The sequence below is a fragment of the Schistocerca gregaria genome, chromosome 7, assembly GCF_023897955.1.
Source record: "Schistocerca gregaria isolate iqSchGreg1 chromosome 7, iqSchGreg1.2, whole genome shotgun sequence".
Classification (NCBI taxonomy): Eukaryota; Metazoa; Arthropoda; class Insecta; order Orthoptera; family Acrididae; genus Schistocerca; species Schistocerca gregaria.
Genome location: NC_064926.1, coordinates 59,004,457 through 59,028,570, shown reverse-complemented (window position 1 = coordinate 59,028,570; position 24,114 = coordinate 59,004,457). Strand labels below are relative to the sequence as shown.

General features: G+C 45.9%; 1 protein-coding gene across 1 annotated transcript in view; it reads left to right on the top strand.

The window, feature by feature from the left end:
- LOC126282230 (venom allergen 3-like) overlaps positions 1 to 24,114 on the top strand; it is a 228,658-nt gene that overhangs the window by 185,556 nt on the left and 18,988 nt on the right. The window contains exons 3-4 of the mRNA XM_049981795.1: positions 7,077 to 7,356; positions 20,866 to 21,022. Coding sequence (XP_049837752.1) covers positions 7,077 to 7,356; positions 20,866 to 21,022 — 437 coding nt within the window. The remainder of the gene's footprint in view (positions 1 to 7,076; positions 7,357 to 20,865; positions 21,023 to 24,114) is intronic.

The window sequence follows — 24,114 nt, the reverse complement described above, 5'->3', positions numbered from 1 at the left end:
AAAATACTGTTGAGGTTTTCTCATTAAAATATTTTTGTCAAAACAAAAAAACTGAGTAACTCGGAATCAGTTTATTGACATTTAGCTCCTTACTGATTTGCAGTTACATTTATGCGGATCTTAGGATGATCTATTTACTTATTTTTCTATCCTATTCTGAGTGAATTAAGTTTACAGTGCCTATCATACTACTTTTCTCTGTCTTCATTTCTTTCTGCTACTATCGCCCTAACATTGGAATAGCTTTAAAATAATCACAAGTGATCTCAACCGCTATTGAGACTGTTGGTGTTCATTTTTAAGTGCTATAAAAAAAATCGCTGGTCTCAACGATATATGTTCTCAAGAACTGCTAATTCAGATGGCTACATGTACGCTACTGTACTGTATTTTTCCTGTCGCATCTTTTCGCTCTCAGTTGACAGTTGCTGTAACAGAATGATAGCTATACGTTTTCGTTACTTCAAATTACCTTTATTAACCTTAATTATCTTTATACTTACTGCTATTAGTAATTTTACAACAGCATAAACTACTACTACTACTACTACTACTACTACTACTACTATTACTACTGCTACCACTTATACTACAATAACAAATAATATAACGATCACAAGTATGAAAAGTCCCTGTTACTACTACAACCACTGAGGTTCTTCTTCAGGGAGTAGTACCACTACTAAAAATTATGGACTGATACTGACACTGATAATAAACTTTCACTTTGATTAATGTTGATAATATTAGGATCAGTCCCACTCATGGAACATGTTATTTTGTGTAGCTGCATTATTTCTCTTCACTGTAGGTACAGTCACTCCTGGTTGTCGTACCATAAGGCAGGCGACACTCAGTTTGGTCTCATCACTGAAGGCTGTTCTACTCCAGTCAATCATCTTCCAGTCCGAAGACGTGTCTGCAGGCGCCACGGACAGCGGTGGTATACTAACCTGATTGTCGCCCGCCAGACGGCACGACAACGCTGTGTTATGGTCTGGGTTGTCATTTTATTTCATAGCAGTGCGCCTCTGGTTGTTTGCGCGCCACCCCTGCAGCGCAGCGGTAGGTCTACGACATTCTTCACCCCGTTCTGTTGCCACTTATGGCAAGCCACCTTCGACTTACATTTCAGCAAGATAATGCCCCGCCAAGCACACGGTGAGAGTTTCTACTGTTTGCCTTAGTGTTTAGTAAAACTCACCTTGGCCAGTAAGGTCGGCGGATCTCTCCAACCGGCTCGGGATTTTGGCGATCTAACGCGCCAGTTGGACAGAATTTGCCACGATACCTCTCAGGAGGACCTCCAAGAAATCTGCAAACCAGTGCCAACCCCAGTAACTGCTTGTGTAAGAGCCAGAGGTGGACCAGTGCGTTATTGACTTGCCCAGTTTGTGAAGCTCTTTCTCCTGAATAAATCGTCCATTTTTTGACATTATAATCGTTTGTTTGTGTGTTTACCTCAGATCCACCGATTTCCGTGCCATTAAGAAAATTCCTTGACAGTCCGTCTTTTTCCTTTTTTTACAAAAAATGAAAGTGTATTTACCTCCATTCACATTTCCGTTACTGGGCCGAACTGTCTGATGTCGTTGTCTTTCTCTAGGACCGTCTACAGCCCCCAGCTGTATTTACAGTGCTGTATATTCTCTATGGTTACGCCTCACTTTTTCTGATACATCTTCAGCTAGAACATGTAGGGTATCAAATGCCCTCTTTTATTGTGCACTATTGACCATTAAAATTGCTACACCACGAAGATGACATGCTACAGACGCGAAATTTAACCGACAGGAAGATGCTGTGATATGCAAATGATTAGCTTTTCAGAGCATTCACACAAACTTGGAGCCGGTGGTGACACCTACAACGTGCTCACATGAAGAAACTTTCTAACCGATTTCTCATACACAAACAGCAGTTGACCGGCGTTGCCTGGTGAAACGTTGTTGTGATGCCTCGTGTAAGGAGGAGAAATGCGTACCATCGCGACTTTGATAAAGATCGGATTTTAGCCTATTGCGATTGCGGTTTATCGTATCGCAACATTGCTGCTCGCGCTGGTCGAGATCCAATGACTGTTATCAGAATATGGAATCGGTGGGTTCAGGAGGGTAATACAGAACGCCATGATGGATCCGAATGGCCTCGTATCACTAGTAGTCGAGGTGACAGGTATCTTATCCGCACGGCTGTAACGGATCGTGCAGCCACGTCTCGATCCCTGAATCAACAGATGGAGACGTTTGCAAGACAACAATCGTCTGCACGAACAGCTGGACGACGTTTGCAGCAGCATGGACTATCAGCTCGGAGACCATGGCTGCGGTTACCCTTGACGCTGCATAACAGACAGGAGCGCCTGCGATGGTGTACTCAACGACTAACCTGGGTGCACGAATGGCAAAACGTCAGTTTTTCGGATGAATTCAGGTTCCGTTTACAGCATCATGATGGTCGCATCAGTGTCTGGCGACATCGCGGCGCACGCACATTTCTAAGCGTGTACTCGTCATCGCCATACTGGCGTATGACCCGGCGTGAGGATATCGGGTGCCATTGGTTACACGTCTCGGTCTCCTCTTGTTCGCATTGACGGCACTTTGAACAGTGGACGTTACATTTCAGATGTATTACGACCGTGGCTCTACCCTTTATTCGATCCGTGAGAAACCTAACATTTCAGCAGGATAACGCACGACTGTATGTTGCAGGTCCTTTACGTGCCTTTCTGGATACAGAAAATGTTCGACTGCTGCATTGGCCAGCACATTCTCCATATCTCTCACCAATTCAAAACGTCTGCTCAATGGTGGCCGAGCAACTGGCTCGTCACAATACGCCAGTCACTACTCTTTATGAACTGTGGTATCGTGTTGAAGCTGCATGGGCAGCTGTACCTGTACACGCCATCCAGGCTCTGTTTGATGCAATGCCCAGGCGTATCTAGACGTTATTACGGCCAGAGGTGGTTGTTCTGGGTACTGATTTCTCAGGATCTATGCACCGAAATTGCGTGAAAATGTAATCACATGTCAGTTCTAGTATAATATATTTGTCCAATGAATAGCCGTTTATCATCTGGATTTCTTCTTTGTGTAGCAATTTTAATGGCCAGTAGTGTAATTATGTCGCAAAAAGTTGTACGTCGTAAAGCGGGTCTTGCAGTCCTCCGTTCATCTTCAGCTGGAGGAAATTCGCCGACGACATGACGTGCGCCGATTTCTCCAGTCTGAGGTGCATGTACGTGGTTGAGCCAAAACATTATGATGACGTACTTAATAGCTTGTTTGTCCGCCTTTCGAAATAAATACGTCATTGATTCAGCGTGGCAGGGATCCGACAGTTTGTATGTAGGTTTGTGGAGGTATGTGGCATCAGATGTTTACGCACGGATTTTGTAATTTTCATAAGTAACGGGCCGCTGATTTCCCTACGCGGTGATGGCTCCCGTTAGCGATTCTGATGAATTCCATAGGATTTACATCAGGCGTATTAGGTCACTCAGACATCAACGTGAGTTCACTATAATACTCCTCAACCCACAGTAGCAAGGTTGTGGCTGCGGGACGAGGAGAATTATACTGCTGACTGCTGACATCGCAGTAGGGAAAGACATCAAGCATGAAGGGCTGCAGGTGGTTCGCAGCTGTCAGCGTGTTTTCGATTACTAGCACACGTCTAACGCAAGTTCAGGAGAATGTCTTCCAAAGCAAAATACTGCTGCCACCAGCCTGCGACCGCAGCGCACTGCACGTTCGAAGCTGCCGTTCAGCTCGTTGCGGCGTTCTGGAGACGACCATCGACCTAGTGCAGCAAAAATGCGATTCACCCGAAGATCTGACAAGTTTCCGCTGATCGACGGTCGAATCCCGATGGCCCGTGCTCACTGTTATGATACACTAATGGAAATTGAAATAAGAACACCGTGAATTCATTGTCCCAGGAAGGAGAAACTTTATTGACACATTCCTGGGGTCAGATACATCACATGATCACACTGACAGAACCACAGGCACATAGACACAGGCCACAGAGCATGCACAATGTCGGCACTAGTACAGTGTATATCCACCTTCCGCAGCAATGCAGGCTGCTATTCTCCCATGGAGACGATCGTAGAGATGCTGGATGTAGTCCTGTGGAACGGCTTGCCATGCCATTTCCACCTGGCGCCTCAGTTGGACCAGCGTTCGTGCTGGACGTGCAGACCGCGTGAGACGACGCTTCATCCAGTCCCAAACATGCTCAATGGGGGACAGATCCGGAGATCTTGCTGGCCAGGGTAGTTGACTTACACCTTCTAGAGCACGTTGGGTGGCACGGGATACATGCGGACGTGCATTGTCCTGTTGGAACAGCAAGTTCCCTTGCCGGTCTAGGAATAGTAGAACGATGGGTTCGATGACAGTTTGGATGTACCGTGCGCTATTCAGTGTCCCCTCGACGATCACCAGAGGTGTACGGCCAGTGTAGGAGATCGCTCCCCACACCATGATGCCGGGTGTTGGCCCTGTGTGCCTCGGTCGTATGCAGTCCTGATTGTGGCGCTCACCTGCACGGCGCCAAACACGCATACGACCATCATTGGCACCAAGGCAGAAGCGACTCTCATCGCTGAAGACGACACGTCTCCATTCGTCCCTCCATTCACGCCTGTCGCGACACCAATGGAGGCGGGCTGCACGATGTTGGAGCGTGAGCGGAAGACGGCTTAACGGTGTGCGGGACCGTAGCCCAGCTTCATGGAGACGGTTGCGAATGGTCCTGGCCGATACCCCAGGAGCAACAGTGTCCCTAATTTGCTGGGAAGTGGCGGTGCGGTCCCCTACGGCACTGCGTAGGATCCTACGGTCTTGGCGTGCATTCGTGCGTCGCTGCGGTCCGGTCCCAGGTCGACGGGCACGTGCACCTTCCGCCGACCACTGGCGACAACATCTATGTACTGTGGAGACCTCACGCCCCACGTGTTGAGCAATTCGGCGGTACGTCCACCCGGCCTCCCGCATGCCCACTATACGCCCTCGCTCAAAGTCCGTCAACTGCACATACGGTTCACGTCCACGCTGTCGCGGCATGCTACCAGTGTTAGACTGCGATGGAGCTCCGTATGCCACGGCAAACTGGCTGACACTGACGGCGGCGGTGCACGCGCAGCTAGCGCCATTCGACAGCCAACACCGCGGTTCCTGGTGTGTCCGCTGTGCCGTGCGTGTGATCATTGCTTGTACAGCCCTCTCGCAGTGTCCGGAGCAAGTATGGTGGGTCTGACACACCGGTGTCAATGTGTTCTTTTTTCCATTTCCAGGAGTGTATTTCACGACGTTGTTTGGTTAATATGCGAATAAGTATGCGTGGTGTGCTGTGGAGCTCCATGTTCAACAATGTACGGTGAACGGTGTGCTCCGAAACATGCGTGCATCAGCATTGTTCTCTTTCGGCAGAGATGCCGCATATCATCATCTATCCTACTTTACAGAGCAGGCAATCCTCCGAATTCTACATTCCGTGAAGAGTCGTGGGCGTCCAACCATTTAGCGCCTACTGGTAGTTTCGCAGTTCTTCTACCTCATTCTGTACATGCTCACGACAGTAGCACGTGAAGTTCCGACCACCTTTGTCGTTTTGGAGGTACTCGTTCACGGACTCTGCGTAATAATAATCTGTCCTTTGTCAAAGCCGCTAATGATAATAATGTCGTGTGTCTGGGGCCTCCCGTCGGGTAGACCGTTCGCCGGGTGCAAGTAATTTGATTTGACGCCATTTCGGCGACTAGCGCATAGATGGGGATGAAATGATGATGATTAGGACAGCACAACACCCAGTCCCTGAGGGGAGAAAAATCTCCGACCACGCCGGGAATCGAATCCGAACCCTCAGGATTGACATTCTGTCGCGCTGACCACTTTTTTTTAATCTGATTTTGTTCTATATTGTTCGTTGAATTTGTTCGTGGCGGATGTCCGATGACACTCGTTCAGGTTGTCCGTTGATCCGTTGACTCAGTTTTTTGATTACATCTACATCTACATCTACATCCATACTCCGCAAGCCACCTGACGGTGTGTGGCGGAGGGTACCCTGAGTACCTCTATCGGTTCTCCCTTCTATTCCAGTCTCGTATTGTACGTGGAAAGAAGGATTGTCGGTATGCTTCTGTGTGGGCTCTTATCTCTCTGATTTTATCCTCATGGTCTCTTTGCGAGATATACGTAGGAGGGAGCAATATACTGCTAGACTCTTCGATGAAGGTATGTTCTCGAAACTTTAACAAAAGCCCGTACCGAGCTACTGAGCGTCTCTCCTGCAGAGTCTTCCACTGGAGTTTATCTATCATCTCCGTAACGCTTTCGCGATTACTAAATGATTCTGTTACAAAGCGCGCTGCCTTCCGTTAGATCTTCTCTATCTCTTGTATCAACCCTATCTGGTACGGATCCCACACTATTGAGCAGTATTCAAGCAGTGGGCCAACAAGCGTACTGTAACCTACTTCCTTTGTTTTCGGATAGCATTTCCTTAGCATTCTTCCAGTGAATCTCAGTCTGGCATCTGCTTTACCGACGATCAACTTTATATGATCATTCCATTTTAAATCACTCCTAATGCGTACTTCCAGATAATTTATGGAATTAACTGCTTCCAGTTGCTGACCTGCTATTTTGTAGCTAACTGATAAGGGACCTATCTTTCTATGTATTCGCATCACATTACACTTCTCTACATTGAGATTCAATTGCCATTCCGTGCACCATGCGTCAATTCGCTGCAGATCCTCCTGCATTTCAGTACAATTTTCCGTTGTTGCAACCCTCTGACCGAACACGCTGAGTTACTGTGCCGGCACCACTCAGCTACCGGGGGTGGAAGTCAAAGCCGCTTATCTCAATGGACTTCCTCATTTGCACCCCATATCTCCGCTAGGGTGATCGTGTCTACTTCGGTTACTTTTTCCGTTACCTCGTCACGTGCCCGCAGGACCACAAGGCGGCATCCAACGCCGCTGTGGGCAGTGGTCATAATGTCTTGGCTTACCGCTGTATCCGGTGTGTGACAGTGTATGTTTGGGCCGGCAGGTGCGACAGCTTCTACACGACGCGGCCGCACGACGAGTGCCGCGACTCGCCGCGCTTCCCCGTGGGGCAGAACGTCGTGACGACCGCCTACAACTTCCCGCTGCCCAAGGACGTGCGGTCGCGCGTGCGCGAGTGGTACAACGAGATCGACGACTTCGACCCGTCGTGGGTGTCGTCGTTCAGCTTGCAGCCGGTCGAGGACCGGCCGACGGCGCACTACACGCAGCTCGTCTGGGGCTGGACCTACCTGCTGGGCTGCGGGCGCGCCGTCTTCCACGAGGTGGGCTGCCCCAGCGTCTGCACGCACAGTCAGAACGGGAACACTACCACACTGATAACATATGAGACCGAAAATTTATTTACAACTTGTACAGAAAGCAGACTGCATTTACAAGAAGCATGAAATACATTGTCAATTGCAAATATCGAGTACAGTCAGCTGTGTAATGGAATGATGACAACGAAAATTTGTGCCGCATCGGGACTCGAATAGGGATTTCTCTCTTATCACGAGCAGTCGCCTTACAAGTTTTATCTTTTTCTATTGTTTATTTTTTATGAAATTTCTTTTATTTATGTACTTATTCCTCCAGTGTTGCCTACTTGTACTACCCTTCCGGCACCTGCATCACGTGAAACAGCTGTAGCATTGCAAGAGACTTCTGCTTTCACGCTACATGGATTATCTGTTAACTGCCACACTTGCGAAGATTCCCTCATCGTTTTGTCAAATGTTCTCCGATGACTATCTTCCTGCGCAATCCGAAAATATTCCCCTTCAGTGTAGGACAAATATTCGCAGAATGGAGCATCGCGGTTCTCAGTAATGTACTGGGTGATCAAAACGTCAGTATAAATTTGAAAACTTAATAAACCACGGAATAATGTAGATAGAGAGGTAAAAATTGACACACATGCTTGGAATGACTTGGTGTTTTATTAGAACAAAAAAAAACAAAGTTCAAAAAAGGTCCGACGGATGGCGCTGGACAGCAAAACGTCAGTGACTGCGCATCACAATCGTGTATAAAAGGAGCTGTAATGAGAGAGAGAATCCGATGCGCCAGCAGTCGCAGAATGTTGACGTTACCTGAAAAAGCGCTTTTACTGAAGCTGCATTATCAGAATGGGGAATGAGCTAGTTCAGCGTTACGATCCTATCGCCATAGGAAGGGGATTTGAACGGGTAAAGGTCTGTTGACAAATGCAAGTGTGGCGAGAATGATTTCGAAGTTCGGGTTGTTTAGACGATAGACCCCGTAGTGGCCGACCGAGCACAAGGCGTAATGCTGCTGAGACAGTTCAGGAAGAAATGGACACTGTAGCGGGTTCGTCTATGCACGGGGAAGTCAGCGCTCGTGCAGTCGCACGTCGCACCGGCATTCCATACACTACTGTTTGGTTGGCACTTAGGCGTACCCTCCGATGCTATCCGTACAAAATCCATGGCATCATGAACAGTTACCTGGCGATTTAGTGAAGCGGAGGGCGTTTGCGTTGTGGGCGTTTCAAAAGATGGCGGAAGATGCCGATTGGTTGAGTAACGTGTTGTGGACCGATGAAGCTTATTTCACGCTCCGAGCGTCTGTCAACGCCCACAACTACAGAATTTGGGCTACCCAAAATCCTAGAACTGTCGTGGAAACTCTATTGCACGACGAGAAAGTCACGGTATGGGTTGAAATGTACCACATCTACCGTTATCGCGCCTTTTTTCTTCGAGGAAATGCGTGATTCTGGTTTTGTAACTGCTACCGTGACGGGTGAAAGGTACGCCTGGCTGATAAACACCTGCTGGAACGTACGATGTTTATGCAGGATAGCGCTCCACCCCATATTGCTAGACGTGTGAAAGATCTCTTGCGCGCGTCGTTTGGTGAAGATCGTGTGCTCAGCCGCCACTTTCGTAATGCTTGGCCTCCTGGGTCCCCAGACCTCAGTCCGTGCGATTATTGGCATTGGGGTTACCTGAAGTCGCAGGTGTATCGCGACCGACGTCTCTAAGGATGCTGAAAGACAACATCCGATGCCAGTGCCTCACCATAACTCCGGACGTGCTTTACAATACTCTTCACAACATTATTCCTCGACTACAGCTATTGTTGAGGAATGCTGGTGGACATATTGAGCATTTCCTGTAAAGAACATGATATTTGCTTTGTCTTACTTTGTCATGCTAATTATTGCTATTCTGATCAGATGAAGCGCCATCTGTCGGACATTTTTTTAATTTTTTTTTTTTGCTTCTAATAAAACTCCATGTCATTCCAAGCATGTGTGTCAATTTGTACCTCTCTATCTACATTATTCCATGATTTATTCAGTTTTCAAATTTATACTGACTTTTTGATCTCCCGGTATGTGGCTGTATGGCCGTCATCAATAACTCTGCATTTTGTTCATAATTGGGTAACGCATGCGGTCAGGCTGCTTTACTTCACGAACGTCCAGATAGCGTGCATTCGTCCTATCAGTGACGGGCTAAGAAAGTTCCACAGATCCAACGCCGCACTGCAAACAAATCTGTGAGTCAACGTCCCCGCATTTGTGGCAGGCGGCTGTTGCACTGAGGTGGATTCGCTGCAGTTTGTCGGTCGTCGGTATTTTGTCACTGCCAATAAGAAACCACCGTGAAGACAGGAACGGCAGGTAAATGTTCCGACACTGTCCAGTACACCTGTGCTTCCTTTTCTTCAAAGGTCTTTGTCATCATTGTGTGTACTGTCTTGCTGAGCAGCTGCGGGGTGCTTGGAATGCTGGCACGAACATAACCAAATTCAAGGAAGTGTTTCTCGATGCGTTGGTCTTTCCGAAGTGTATTGGTGGCGCTAGAGCCGTTGATCTCATGCTGGTTAAGACATAGCGGAGAAGGCATGCGTCCTGACGCTGTATGTCTTTTCTCATTCGGCCGATGTGGAGTGTTGCACGTTTGTGTCGGACGCTGATTAGTCTCGTGTTAGACGCAGGGTGGCGGCCACGAACTGTACTTTGAAGACGTTGCCACTTATAACAAGCCAGTTGAATGTCCGTTGAATATACGCCACCACAGTTACATGGAGCGGAAGTATTTGAGCCAAGCGGTACATTTTGCTTGCGAATGATACACGAATTGTTTGCGCCTTTCGCAGGAGGTTCAGGTATCTATCGAAGTACGATCCGAGTGTGGCCCTGATGCGGTTCAGGAGATCCGCCAGGTGTGGCCTCCCAGTAGATGTCACTTCAGGAGTTTCGCCAAAGCCGCAACAGCAGGTCGTCTTCCTGCTGTTGATCAGAGCGGCAGACGCCTTTATGAAGGTGGCATAGACGCTAAAACCGCTGCGCATAACAGGTGATTAGGATCGTGGAATGGGCCAAATAAGGTGTCGGTCAGGTTCACTCAAAATTGTAATTCATTGTAATTTAATAACACCTTTAAACCAAAACGGCACATAGCCGAACCTTTAAAATAACGAGTTTCAAAAAGGCAATTATTCCACGGCTGAAGGCCTGCAAACAAGAAATCTTAAAGCAACAAGATAAATCTTAAGTGGTAAAAACATGCAGTTAAAATTGCAAATATTATATATATATATATATATATATATATATATATATATATAGCGAGGTTGAGAGCCTCAAGGCAAGGGGGAATAGACTAACATAAAGAAGATGCAATACAAACGGCTGAAGGGCCACAATAAAATTTTCAAGATTTTAAAATAAATTACCATAACCTTTTAAAGGCAGAAGGCCGCATATATATATATATATATATATATATATATATATATATATATATATATATATATATATATATTTTATAATAAGGATTTAAGTGGCTGAAGGTTCACAATTGATTTTCCAGAATTCAAAAATACATAAAATCCAGAAATGCAATTCTTTTTAAATCATTGGCTATGATAGATTATAAATAGACAATTAAACACCAGTGAGAAGGACAGTAAAGAAAAGGGCATTGAGAAGCCTCCAGGGAGGTCGGTGTGCCCTCGTTCACTTAGGTGAGACAGGTGGTGAGCCCAACTACACTTGATCCGTTGGAACTCAACCAGGGGACAGCCATGGAGCAACCGACAAAACGACTTGCTTACCACCAATCGGTACATGAGAACTCAAACATAAAAGATTATCCACAACGAAATATGTTGGACAGCGACAACAGGTGAGGAAAGGACGCTGCCTGAAATTACGTTAGTGACCAGGCAGGTAACCGGAACACTAACGGCCACGAGGCAGTAAATTCCGCTGGTGCACTCGAATTGCAGTCAACCAGTATAGTTAATTGCACCGCACATCGGCTAAATTGAAGCAATAGAAACACTCGGTGTTGCTCACAGGCAAACCTCCGCAACAGCGAACCACCGAAACGAACCACACAACATGATTGGACGTGGCTTAGGTAGTTGAAACCACTACTGAACTTTGACGTCCTGGGTCGGTGAACCACGAAGCTCGTAGCGATCGGACAGCTCCACACGCGCTCCGACACTGCGCAGCGGCCGCCATCGGACCCAGCCGACTGCATCGCGCGGAGATAACTTCACTGGCCCACAGCAACCGACCGACTGCTGCACCGTCGCGACTGCGCTGCTGGTGCGTCTCCCACTCACTTCCAGACACACGACGGCGGAAACACTGGCTCGGAGCCAACCATGCAGAGGAAACACGCCCACTGGATAAGCGGCATCCCTGCACCAAGAAAGGACCGACCCAAGTTCCACAAGATGGTAACTAAAGGGGCGCAGAAGAGCTCAGAGTACCAGTTACACGTCGCCCGATGAGACGACCGAACTCTCAGAGCCAATACGCCGACAACATTTAAAATAAATTGTCAATCAAAGTCTCACCAGCTACACACACAACCTGATAAACACTTGCACGAAGACCTGAACGATACCCAACAATAATAAGCACACACGAAGACAAATCGTGAGTCGATAGACACACACACACAGCCGACCCATGAATGATCGGCGAGACAAAACACGTCGTCCGGTAGGAGGACCCACCGACGATCCACCAAGACCGTGGCCCGGCTCAAGTGACGTGTGGCGGCAATGGTCGGGTGAGCCATGTCGACGCAGACCTCACTGCTGCTCCAACCCGACTGCACTAGTGCCGCATTGCAACTCCCCGACTGGCAGGTCCGGACTGCGCTCCAGACGCGTTCCAACTGACTGGCAGACCCGAACTCGCAACCCGAACTCCCGTACGACAGACAACGACCGGAAAGTAACAGCAGTCGAGCAAAGATGATACTAGAAGGGCTATATCGATACGCGCTGCTAGCGCCGGTCACGGTCAGGCAAAGCATCAACTCAGTGACAGTAGTCATTTAAGTTAACGTAGTGAGGTGGAAGTACGTTAAAACAGGGTGTAAAATTCATGACGGCGGCTCATTGGGTTTTAAGTACGTCTGCCAGGGCGGCTAGATCTTGTTGGGGAGACACAACTACAGGTACGTCGCCTGCGTATGCTGTGCAACAGATCCGCGTGTTCTGAACCACTAGACCTCTGATTCTGTTTTCAGTGAGAGGGAGTGGTTGTTCAGTGGCTGTGGCGTACAGAGCCACCGATAGCTGGCATCCTTGGGGGACAGATCGACCAATACGGAGACCGTAATTTTACTTTCAAAATGTTTTCTTAAAGAATTTACTTTATTTAATAGCGATTCACCAAGAACATTAACACCTTTAATCACACTAGTAGTTGCCAGCAAGTAGCTGATGGAAAATAAAATTACCCTTAACAAATGAGAATTTTATTCCAAAAAGCCTTTTCAAAAACAGATTTAAAATTACAATCAGAAAGCACCCTCTGAATATCTAGTTACAATTATTCAGATGCAGAATAACAAAGAATTTTTGTTACAGTAGGAGCCTTCGGGCTGAGAAGCTTCGGCTCCCTTTCAACACGGCCATTGTCACGACCGCTCACAACGACCTCTGAAAACTACACTGATGCAAATCTGCACCACGCCAAATTACTTTAAACTACAAGTTTTAACTACTCACACAAACACATTAACTATGCACCCCATAAAGGGAATGGAAATGGTACAAACACTCACACTAAGAAATTATTTGCTATCAAAAGTGCAATTTGCTTTTTTAAAAGGGCTCTTACGGTGGAAGGGTGGCAACTTGATTAAAATGACTATTTAAATAAAACCCTGAAATTCAGACTTACATGAAGTGTACAATATGCTCTACATTACACATATACCGCCTCGCAAGATGATAGGCAAGATAAAAACTTATTTCAAGAATTCGGCCTTTACCTTAATTCAATAAATTCGTTAACACCGAATCCGACAAACATGACAGAGACGGCTATTAACGTACGGCAGATTGACGATGGGGTTTACTAAACAAACCGAACCGCAGATTGCTCTAAAACTCCCGAATTCTACAAGGGAAAAACGGACCACACAATTGCCGCGGGTGGGCAAACGGAGAAGAATGGTGGGACGACCCCAAAACAAAGCGGCTGGTGACCTCACCAAGAAAACAAGTAGAATTCAACAAGTAAATGAAATAACATATCTCCAACCACTTAACCTATAATAAACTGCGATTTCTGGCGAAGACGTGGCGCAGCACCCCCACATTGCTCTCCCGAACCGTCCGCTGCCAGCCGCTTCAACGGACGCAGGAAGCCGCGCCGATCTGCCGTCGCACGGCGTCGCAGCTCGCCCCGGCCAGCCCGATGTCGTGGGTTGACTCCTGTTGCTCTCGTGTCGGCCGCAAAGCCACTACCCCTCGCTATACAGCGCGGTCCACTGGATTCACGTGGCGACCTCACATGCGCCGACGCTCAAGACGGACAAGTCATCTTGTGTCTCAGTGCGCGACCGACCAACCAATGGATCCAACCGCCAATGACTGTTGCCCTAGCAACTCGAGCACACTGGCGACCTAACGCGCAGACTCAGATGCAGGAACTCATCCCCGACCGGGCGACCACTAGCTGAGTTCTGTTACTGGAGGAGTGGCAAGACTCATTTTCAGGCCTTAAGGTTGATACAAAGGACAGACATACTAGCACTCCGACGACAGACAGACAGACACTGCCGCACAAATGCAAACGAGAAACAGACCAGCAACTGGTGACTCGAGACTGACCTAGCATCACTCCGACTGACCAACTGCCAAGCTGACAGCGCCCCTTAAATGCACGTGAACAGGCAACCTTTCCGCTTTCCCACCAGAGGGAGACACCAAAGCTGCGATTACCATAGCGGCACCACCGCCAGAAACAGAGGGCGACTGCTTCACACCACGCGCTGTGGCGCGCTCTTCAAAACAGCAATTTTTTTTACCACGACTCAAGGTGACCATTGATTAAAATCCGACAGGAAGCATTTGATAATAGACCGCGGAGAATTGTAGTAGTACGATCTCCATATATCATTTTCTTCAATGCTTCAATTAAAAACAGATGTCTCACATAGTCAAACGCTTTAGAAAAGTTTGGAAACACAATATTGCTCGTTTAGTTCCATCCTCTGCCGTTAAGCGTATCACGTCTCCTAGCCTGCGTGCTGCAATAAGGATGCTGCTAACGAAGGATGGCACAATATTGGTAGCTGCGTGAAGTCTTCTCCAAGAGAGATTAGATACGAATCTTAGTCACATGTGTAAAGGTTTTCAAATCTGCCTTAAGCGGCGTGACAGTCCGCAGATTGCCTACATGGAGCTGTGACCAGGAGAAGTACGACTATCCCTTCTTTCCTTCGCCACACGTCATTAGCAACAGTTGAAAGACTCTTTGAGCATGTCCCCATAGCACTGGTAGAATTCTGATCCGAGGCCATCAGGCCCTGGAGACATTAATTATCTCTCATCAGTTACACTGCCAGAAGCGGAGTTCGTTTTGTTTGCAGATGACACAAGTATTGCAATAAATAGTATGTCGATTGTAGTTCTAGAAAGACCTGCTAATGATATTTTCATGGATATTAATAAATGGTTTAAAGCCAACTCACTGACATTAAACTTCGAAAAGACTCACTATATGCAATTCAGAACCTGTAAGAGGTTTTCACCCAGCATATGCATCAAGTACGAAGAAGAGCAGATAGAAGAGATTGACAGTCTTAAATTCCTGGGATTACAACTTGATAACAAATTCAGTTGGGAGGAGCACACCACAGAACTGCAGAAACGCCTTAACAAATCGGTATTTGCAATTCGAGTGTTAGCAGACAGAGGCGACATAAAAGTGAAAAAGCTTGCATACTTTGCCTACTTTCATTCCATAATGTCATATGGTATAATATTTTGGGGTAACTCTTCAAGTCAAACAAAAGTTTTCAGTGTCCAAAAGTGTGTAATACGTATTATTTGTGGAGTAAACTCACGGACGTCTTGTAGAAACCTCTTCAAAGAACTGGGTATACTAACTACTGCCTCTCAGTATATTTACTCCTTAATGAAATTTGTCCTAAATAATATATTTTTTCCAACAAACAGCTCAGTTCATACATACAATACCAGGCACAAAAATGATCTGCACAAGGACTTAAAAGCACTTACTTTAGTTCAAAAAGGGGTCCACTACTCAGGAACACTCATCTTCAATAATTTTCCAGCAAACATAAAAAATTTATTTACAGATAGAGATCAGTTTAAAAGGAGACTGAAAGACTTACTAGTGGCCAACTCCTTCTACTCCACTGACGAACTTTTTAATAGAAACAAATGATGTGTTGTATATGTTTATACTATTAGTATTGTTATTTCAGCTTTAAAAAAATAAAAAATAAAAAAGGTGACTTTTCCTCATCCACGAGGATCTCCTCAACACGGATCTATGGAACGAAAAACTAATCTAATCTAATCTAATCTGCGCGGAAGTTTTGTCGATCGTGAATGAGGCTTCGACAGTAACTCTATCCGCCTCTTACAGCTGTTCTTGGATGGTGTTTGCCACTACATGGCAGGCCTGTCTTGCATACAGGGTACTGTAAAACGCGTGGACGCAGTCCACAATCCCCCTCTGGGTACCTACACGCTGGCCGGAGTCATTCACTACTTCAGTAATTCGTTGAGCTTTCCGTCGGCGTGCAAGACGCAGAATTTTGGAAGAGCGATACCCTTTTTTGGGCCGTTACGTCTTTTGGTACAGACTGAACAAAAACTGCAGATAATTTCTTTCGCCATATGTAATTGATTTTAGCTTTAAAATACTGGAGCTTTACACACGATGCGGCTTCTAGGACAGTAGTTCTTTGATAAAGATCCGAGATACATTGATAGTAAAATTCTAGGCTCGAGTTTTGTTAGAATCCTTTCCGCCGCGGTGCTGTTTTGCTATTGACAGAAGCCTAAATTTTGCGTAGCGAATCCACCATGCCACAGCGCCGGGATGGTTGAGTCTTATTTCCTTTCTAAGCTCGGGGTGCTGCATGAGCCTCTTACTCAGCTTCCAGTAGCCGAAACCTCTAAAGATCTGTTGTCGTTGAAGATTTACGAAAAAGGTATATACACAGTGGTCAGAAAACTGACAGGCGCTATGTCGTCGCTCGCGGCTGCAGTGCGGAAGAAACGTCTATCCTATGGAGCCTGCTTGCTGCGCATTGGGACACATAGGTAAATACGATGCAGGGGCCGTGTAATTGTTTCCAGGTGTCAGCGAGATGAAGACCGGTGGCCAGAATTTCCACTTCGTGACACTTAGGCGATTGATCCTTGGCATGGAGGACGCAGCTGTAGTCTCCAGCGATGAGAAGCGGTCCACCGTTGATGCCGATAAGACCTGGTAGGTCCACTTAAAAAAAAAAAAGAAAGGGAGCGCTGGTGTCGTTTGGTTGGGACTGATGGAGCATAGAGGTTTGTTATCTCTTGACGGTTCATGAGTTGCCTCGACCATTTAAGACACACTGGACAATAGTGAAGGGTTCAATCCCGTGTCCGGCCGTCCTGGTTTAGGTTTTCCGTGATTTCCCTAAATCACTCCAGGCAAATGTTGGGATGGTTCCTTTGAAAGGGCACGGCCGTCAATGCGAACAAGAGGTGACCGAGACGTGTAACCAATGGCACCCCATACGTCGGGTGATACGCCAGTAATGCGATGACGAATACACGCTTCCAATGTGCGTTCACCATGATGTCGCAGACACGGATGCGACCATCATGATGCTGTAAACAGAACCTGTATTCATCCGAAAAATTGACGTTTTGCCATTCGTGTACCCAGATTCGTCGTTGAGTACACCATCGCAGGCACTCCTGTCTGTGGTGCAGCGTCAAGGGTAACCGCAGCCATGGTCTCCGAGCTGATAGTCCATGCTGCTGCATACGTCGTCGAACTATTCGTGCAGATGGTTGTTGTCTTGCAAACGTCCCCATCTGTTAACTCAGGGATCGAGACGTGGCTGGACGATCCGTTACAGTCATGCGGATAAGATGCCTGTTATCTCGACTGCTAGTGATACGATGCCGTTGGGATCCAGCACGGCGTTCCGTATTACCCTCCTGAACCCACCGATTCCATATTCTGCTAACAGTCATTGGATCTCGATCAATGTTAGCAGCAATGTCGCGACACGATAAAATCCAATCGCGATAGGCTACAATCCGACATTTGTCAACGTCGGAAACTTGATGGTACGCATTTCTACTCCTTACACGAGGCATCACAACAACCTTTCGCCAGGCAACGCCGGTCAACTGCTGTTTGTGTATGAGAAATCGGTTACAAACTATCCTCGTGTCAGCGCGTTGTAAGTGTCGCCACCGGCGCCAACCTTCTGTGCATGGTCTGAAAAGCTAATCATTTGCATGTCACAGCATCTCCTTCCTGTCATCTTCGTGGTGTAGCAATTTTAATGGCCAGCAGTGTACGTGCACCGTGCGTCTGTCTGACTAACAGTCGTTCCTCGCCAGGTGAAGCTGCTGTCGCCTGCACGGTGGTCCTAAGGCTCTGGCTGATCAGTGTACCAAGTTGTTCTGCTAAAGGTCTTCTGCTGTTTACTATGTTTATCTTCTTAAAAGAAACCTTTATTCTTCAATAAATACCTGTATGTCACAAGAGAATCGTAAATGAAGTGTCCGTAATGTGCCCTATAAGATCCTTAGGAAACTAATAAAGGACAAATGTTCTTTTTTATTGTCGATTTTATGGCATTACATATGCTCTTCTCTGTAAGTTATGTTGCAAAACAGTATAAATAATAGACTACCATTCGCACTCATTCGAGAGTGCGTGCAGAAGTGTCGCTTGCTGGACACTTTGAGCCCTGCTGTCACAGCGTATAACAACTCCTGCCGAGTATAGTTTACCATAACTTTTTTTGCCTTCATCCGTGCAACAGCGAGCTGTTGGATCACTTTTACACGCTTCCATCAGTTTGGCATCTGTCATACGCATACTGCATTGCCGGGCGACGATATGAAAGAGATGTTTTGCCAAAATTATTAATAACCTGATTTTCTTCAACTTGACTATTTGATCACGTTAGCAACAATTTGAAACTCCGATTTTCCTCAATATCTTTGAAAGTAAAACCTTACCACGGGATAAAAAACATTTTTAGCTGGACCCTTACATCCTCGGCAGCAACAAGTGAGCACCAGTGCTGTTAAAAATAATTGAAACAGTGGAAACACTTGAAATACTGAATTTAGAGCAAAAAGTAAACAATAGCGTCATACGAAAGGTGACTGTTTCGTTTTAATGCTGCCACTTGTGCAGTACGCTGTACTCACTCCATATACAGGGTGGTCCATTGATAGTGACCGCACCAAATATCTCACGAAATAAGCATCAAACGAAAAAACTACGAAGAACGAAACTTGTCTAGCTTGAAGGGGGAAAACAGATGGCGCTATGGTTGGCCCGCTACATGGCGCTGCCATAGGTCAAACGAATATATCAACTGCGTTTTTTAAATAGGAACACCCATTTTTATTATATATTCGTGTAGTACGTAAAGAAATATGAATGTTTTAGTTGGACAGCTTTTTTCGCTTTGTGATAGATGGCGCTGTACTAGTCACAAAAGTATAAGTGCGTGGTATCACGTAACATTTCGCCAGTACGGACGGTATTTGCTTCGTGATACATTACCCTTGTTAAAATGGACCGTTTACCAACTGCGGAAAAAGTCGATGTCGTGTTGATGTATGGGTATTGTGATCAAAATGCCCAACGGGCGAGTGCTATGTACGCTGCTCGGTATCCTGGACGACATCATCCAAGTGTCCGGACCGTTCGCCGGATAGTTACGTTATTTAAGGAAACAGGAAATGTTCAGCCACATGTGAAACGTCAACCACGACCTGCAACAAATGATGATGCCCAAGTAGGTGTTTTAGCTGCTATCGCGGCTAATCCGCACATAAGTAGCAGACAAATTGCGCGAGAACCGGGAATCTCAAAAACGTCGGTGTTGAGAACGCTACATCAACATCGATTGCATCCGTACCATTTTTCTATGCACCAGGAATTGCATTGCGACGACTTTAACCGTCGTGTACAGTGCACAAAAGAAATTACAGGACGATGACAGATTTTTTACACGCGTTCTATTTAGCGACGAAGCGTCATTCACCAACAGCGGTAACGTAAATCGGCAGAATATGCACTATTGGCCAACGGAAAATAGACGATGGCTGCGACAAGTGGAACATCGGCGACCTTGGCGGGTTACTGTATGGTGCGACAGTATGGGGAGGAAGGATAATTGGCCCCCATTTCATCGATGCCAATCTAAATGGTACAATGTATGCTGATTTCCTACGTAATGTTCTACTGATGTTACTACAAGATGTTTCACTGCATGACAGAATTGCGATGTACTTCCAACGTGATAGGTGCCCGGCACATAGCTCTTGTGCGCTTGAAGCGGTATTGATAGCATATTTCATGACAGGTGGAGTGGTTGTCGAAGCACCATATCATGGTCCGCACGTTCACCGGATCTGACGTCCCCGGATTGCTTTCTGTGGGGAAAGTTGAACGATATTTGGTATCGTGATCCCCCGACAACGCCTGACAGCATGCGTCAGCGTATTGTCAATGCATGTGCGAACGTTACGGAAGGCCAACTACTCGCTGTTGAGACAAATGTCGTTATATGTATTGTCTAATGCAGTGAGATTGACGGACATCATTCTGAGCATTTCTTGCATTTATGTTGTATTTACAGGTAATCACGCTGTAACAGTATGTGTTCTCAGAAATGATAAGTTCACAAAAGGTACACATTGGAACAACCGAAATAAAATGTTCAAAGTTACCTACGCTCTGCATTTTAATTTAAAAAACTTACCTGTTACCAACTGTTCGTCTAAAATTGTGAGCCATATGTGTGTGACTATTACAGCGCCATCTATCACAAAGCGAAAAAGTGGTCCAACAAAAACATTCATATATCTTTAGGTACTACACGAATATGTAGTAAAAAAATGGGGGTTCCTATTTAAAAAAACACAGTCGATATCCGTTTGACCTATGGCAACGCCATATAGCGGGCAAACGATAGCGCCATCTGGTTTCCCCCTTCAAGCTAGACAAGTTTCGTTCTTTGTACATTTTTTGTTTGACGCTTATTTCGTGAGATATTTGGACCGGACACGATCAATAGACCACTCTGTATACTCTTGATCTATGCTAGCTGCTTCCTTCGCCAGGAAAACTAGCCTTCCTGTGCGTGTTGTTGCGATGCTGTAACATTCGCAGTTCTGCGGAGTTCTTCGAAGGTGGAGCACTCAAGCACTTCGAGTATCTTGTTTTGGACAACACGTGCGAGGCGCCGTGTGCTGAGCAGGTTACTGTGTCGTTGCAGCTGATCAACGGCGAGCTGTGGATGGTGGAGCGGCTGGTGTGCAACTACGGTCCCAGCGGCAACTTCCTGGGGCTGCCGCTGTACGAGGAGGGTGACCCGTGCTCCAGGTGTCCCAACGGCACCCGCTGCAGTGACACCTACCCGGGGCTCTGCCAGAGTAAGTCCTATACATCTGTGCGTGGCGCTGCCTCCTTCCATCACACACACACACACACACACACACACACACACATACACACAGCGATGCTAACGAAATACACACGTTTCATACACAGTGCTAACCAAGCAATACTGAATCCTTTCGTACAAGAGGCGATTCAGCGTCATTTATAAAGTTATCATAACCACAGAAATTAGAAAAATTTCTCACGATATTGCTGAAGCCGAATTTTTGAAAACTGTCAGTTAATAGTCGCGACTGGGACAACAGAGTCATAAATACAACGGAATTTCGCATGTTAACGGCATAGTTAGATGTTGCCTTATAAGCTTGTTGTGTAGAAGGCCGAAAGTTCGAATCTCGTCAATTGCAAGAATTTCTTTCCTAAATCTGATCAAACGACTTCGATTATCTTTTTTGTGCAGTTAATTGGTTTAAATGTAATTTCTTGTTTCTAATATTTTGCCGCGTCATTTTCGTCATCGTATTGACTCTTTTATTTGCTCGTTTTTCTTCTGATGATTATTTTTTCGTCTGGAATCTGCTCGTGTCGCCTATCATTTACAACCAAGTGCCAAACAGGATTCCTCAAAGGTTGGTAACATGCAACCAGTGTGAGGATAGTTTCACGTAACCAACGACAGCCAGTAATTACAGTTTGTTTTTACAGACATAACTGAAATCTTGCTGCGGAAGATTACTACGCAAAAAAAAACATATCATGAAATTTTTCTTCTTGAGTTTGCTCGTAGGTCTCAGCCTTGAACTCCACGAACAAAGCGATCGTGCTCTTCGTTCTCCCGCACATTGTTGAGCGCCGTTTCCTCGGATACATTGCACATCACGAGGTCGTGTTTAGGTTAGGAGATAAGTTTAAATTTAGGGCTACGGAACGTGTCGTCTGCCGCAGTTCAGTCATTGGTCACTTAAAATAAGCTGTCGGCAGAGCATCTTACATTTCCATCGGTTACATCATTGTTCCGTCTTATACGTAACAGCATCTGTGAAGTGACCCACTGGGTTTGTGTATCGCGAGCGGGAGCCGGCAGCGGATGTGGAAACTAGGGCTGTTGATAAAATATCTGTATATCTATGTATCTCCAAAAGATATCGACATTATAGGCTATCCATTCCCCATTGTGTAACAATATATCGCTATTAAAACGTCAATATCGACTGTCCATATTTTTATTTTATATTATATTACATTTTTGACAATTTTCGGAAAATATTTGCAGTCGTTCTTTTGAAATTGTAGTAGGACATAATTTTATTTTCACTGTGTGGAGGAGCCTTACTACTTCTTGGGCTTTCACCAGGTTCAATCTTTCTCTTTGACTGTGTGAAGCAATTATATGTGCCACAAAAGAAGAACACCGATTGGACTGGGGAGTGGCGGTGTGAATGGAATAACAAGATTTCCGATGTGAAGAAACAGCACGCTAGTTGTGTCCAAAAACTATTTTTAACGCAACTAAGAGTGCTGTTGTTTCACATCTGCATTCTTCAAAAATAGTTGCTGAAAACAATGAACTAAAATCTAAATGGCAAGACTGATCTTTGCGGTGGGCGATGATGTGTGACGGGAAATTCTCACGTGGTCCGTGCTCGGCACTACCACCAGAAACTGCGTCGTTTAGTTTCACCACGAAATTTTGACACCACAACTGCTAAGTCGGTGGCGTTAGCAGAAATAAAAAAGTGGTCTTCGACATGAAGTGTTACGGACAAGCCCGATATGGGACGAAACCGAGTCATGGACCCATCGGACACCATTTATTGTCACAAGCTGCTACATCGTCGCGAGAAAACATAGTGACCCTTTAATTTACCTCTATGGTCACAATCTTTTTGTTTAACAGATTACCGGTTTCGGTCTTTAATGACCGTCTTTATGAAACAGATCTGATGATGTTCATTATAGACCGAAACCGGTAATCTGTTAAACAAAAAGATTGTGACCATAGACGTAAATTAAAGGAAACTTATTACGATTTAGTGTGCCAGTTACATGCAGTTACCATTGTTAGCAAAGTGGTTATCGCCAAGCGTGAATGTGCATCGTTTTCCTTTCCTAGTGGCAACCTTGTAGCGGCAAGAGACCGCCGTCAAAATCTTAAACATGGCAGCATACCAGCAACTATGTAAATTTGAAAAGGCTGAAAAAAATCTGCCAACCAGACGCAAAACAAAAATTTATTAGGCCTCGACCTAGGTTTCGATATTAGTAAATATATCTTCTTCAGAAGCAGTAGGCCTTGTTACATCACAGTATATTACCTGAAGCCGAGTGGCTCTTGTCATATACAGGGTGGTCCATGGTAGTGATCGGGCCAAATATCTCACGAAATAAGTATAAACCGAGTAAACTACAAAGAACGAAACTCGTCTAGCTTGAAGGGGGAAAACAGATGGCGCTTTGGTTGGCCCGCTAGATGGCGCTGCCATAGGTCAAACGGATTTTTTAAAATAGGAACCCCTATTTTTTATTACATATTCGTGTAGTACGTAAAGAAATATGAATGTTTTAGTTGGACCACTTTTTTCGCTTTGTGATAGATGGTGCTGTAATAGTCACAAACATATAAGTACGTGGTATCACGTGACATTCCGCCAGTGCGAACGGTATTTGCCTCGTGATACATTACCCGTGTTACAATGTACCGTTTACCAATTACGGAAAAGATCGATATCGTGTTGATGTATTGCTATTGTGATAAAAATGCCCAAACGGGCGTGTGCTATGTATGCTACTCGGTATCCTGGACGAAATCATCCAAGAGTCCGGAACGTTCGCCGGATAGTTAACGTTATTTAAGGAAACAGAAAGTGTTCAGACACGTGTGAAACGTCAACTACGACCTGCAACAAATGATGATGCCGAAGTACGTGTTATAGCTGCTGTCGCGGCTAATCCGCACATCAGTAGCAGACAAATTGCACGAGAAACGATAATCTGAAAAACGTCGGTGTTGAGAATGCTACATCAACGTCGATTGCACCCGTTCCATATTTCTATGCATCAGGAATCGCATGGCGACGACTTTGAACGTAATGTACAGTTCTGCCACTGGGACGATGACAGATTT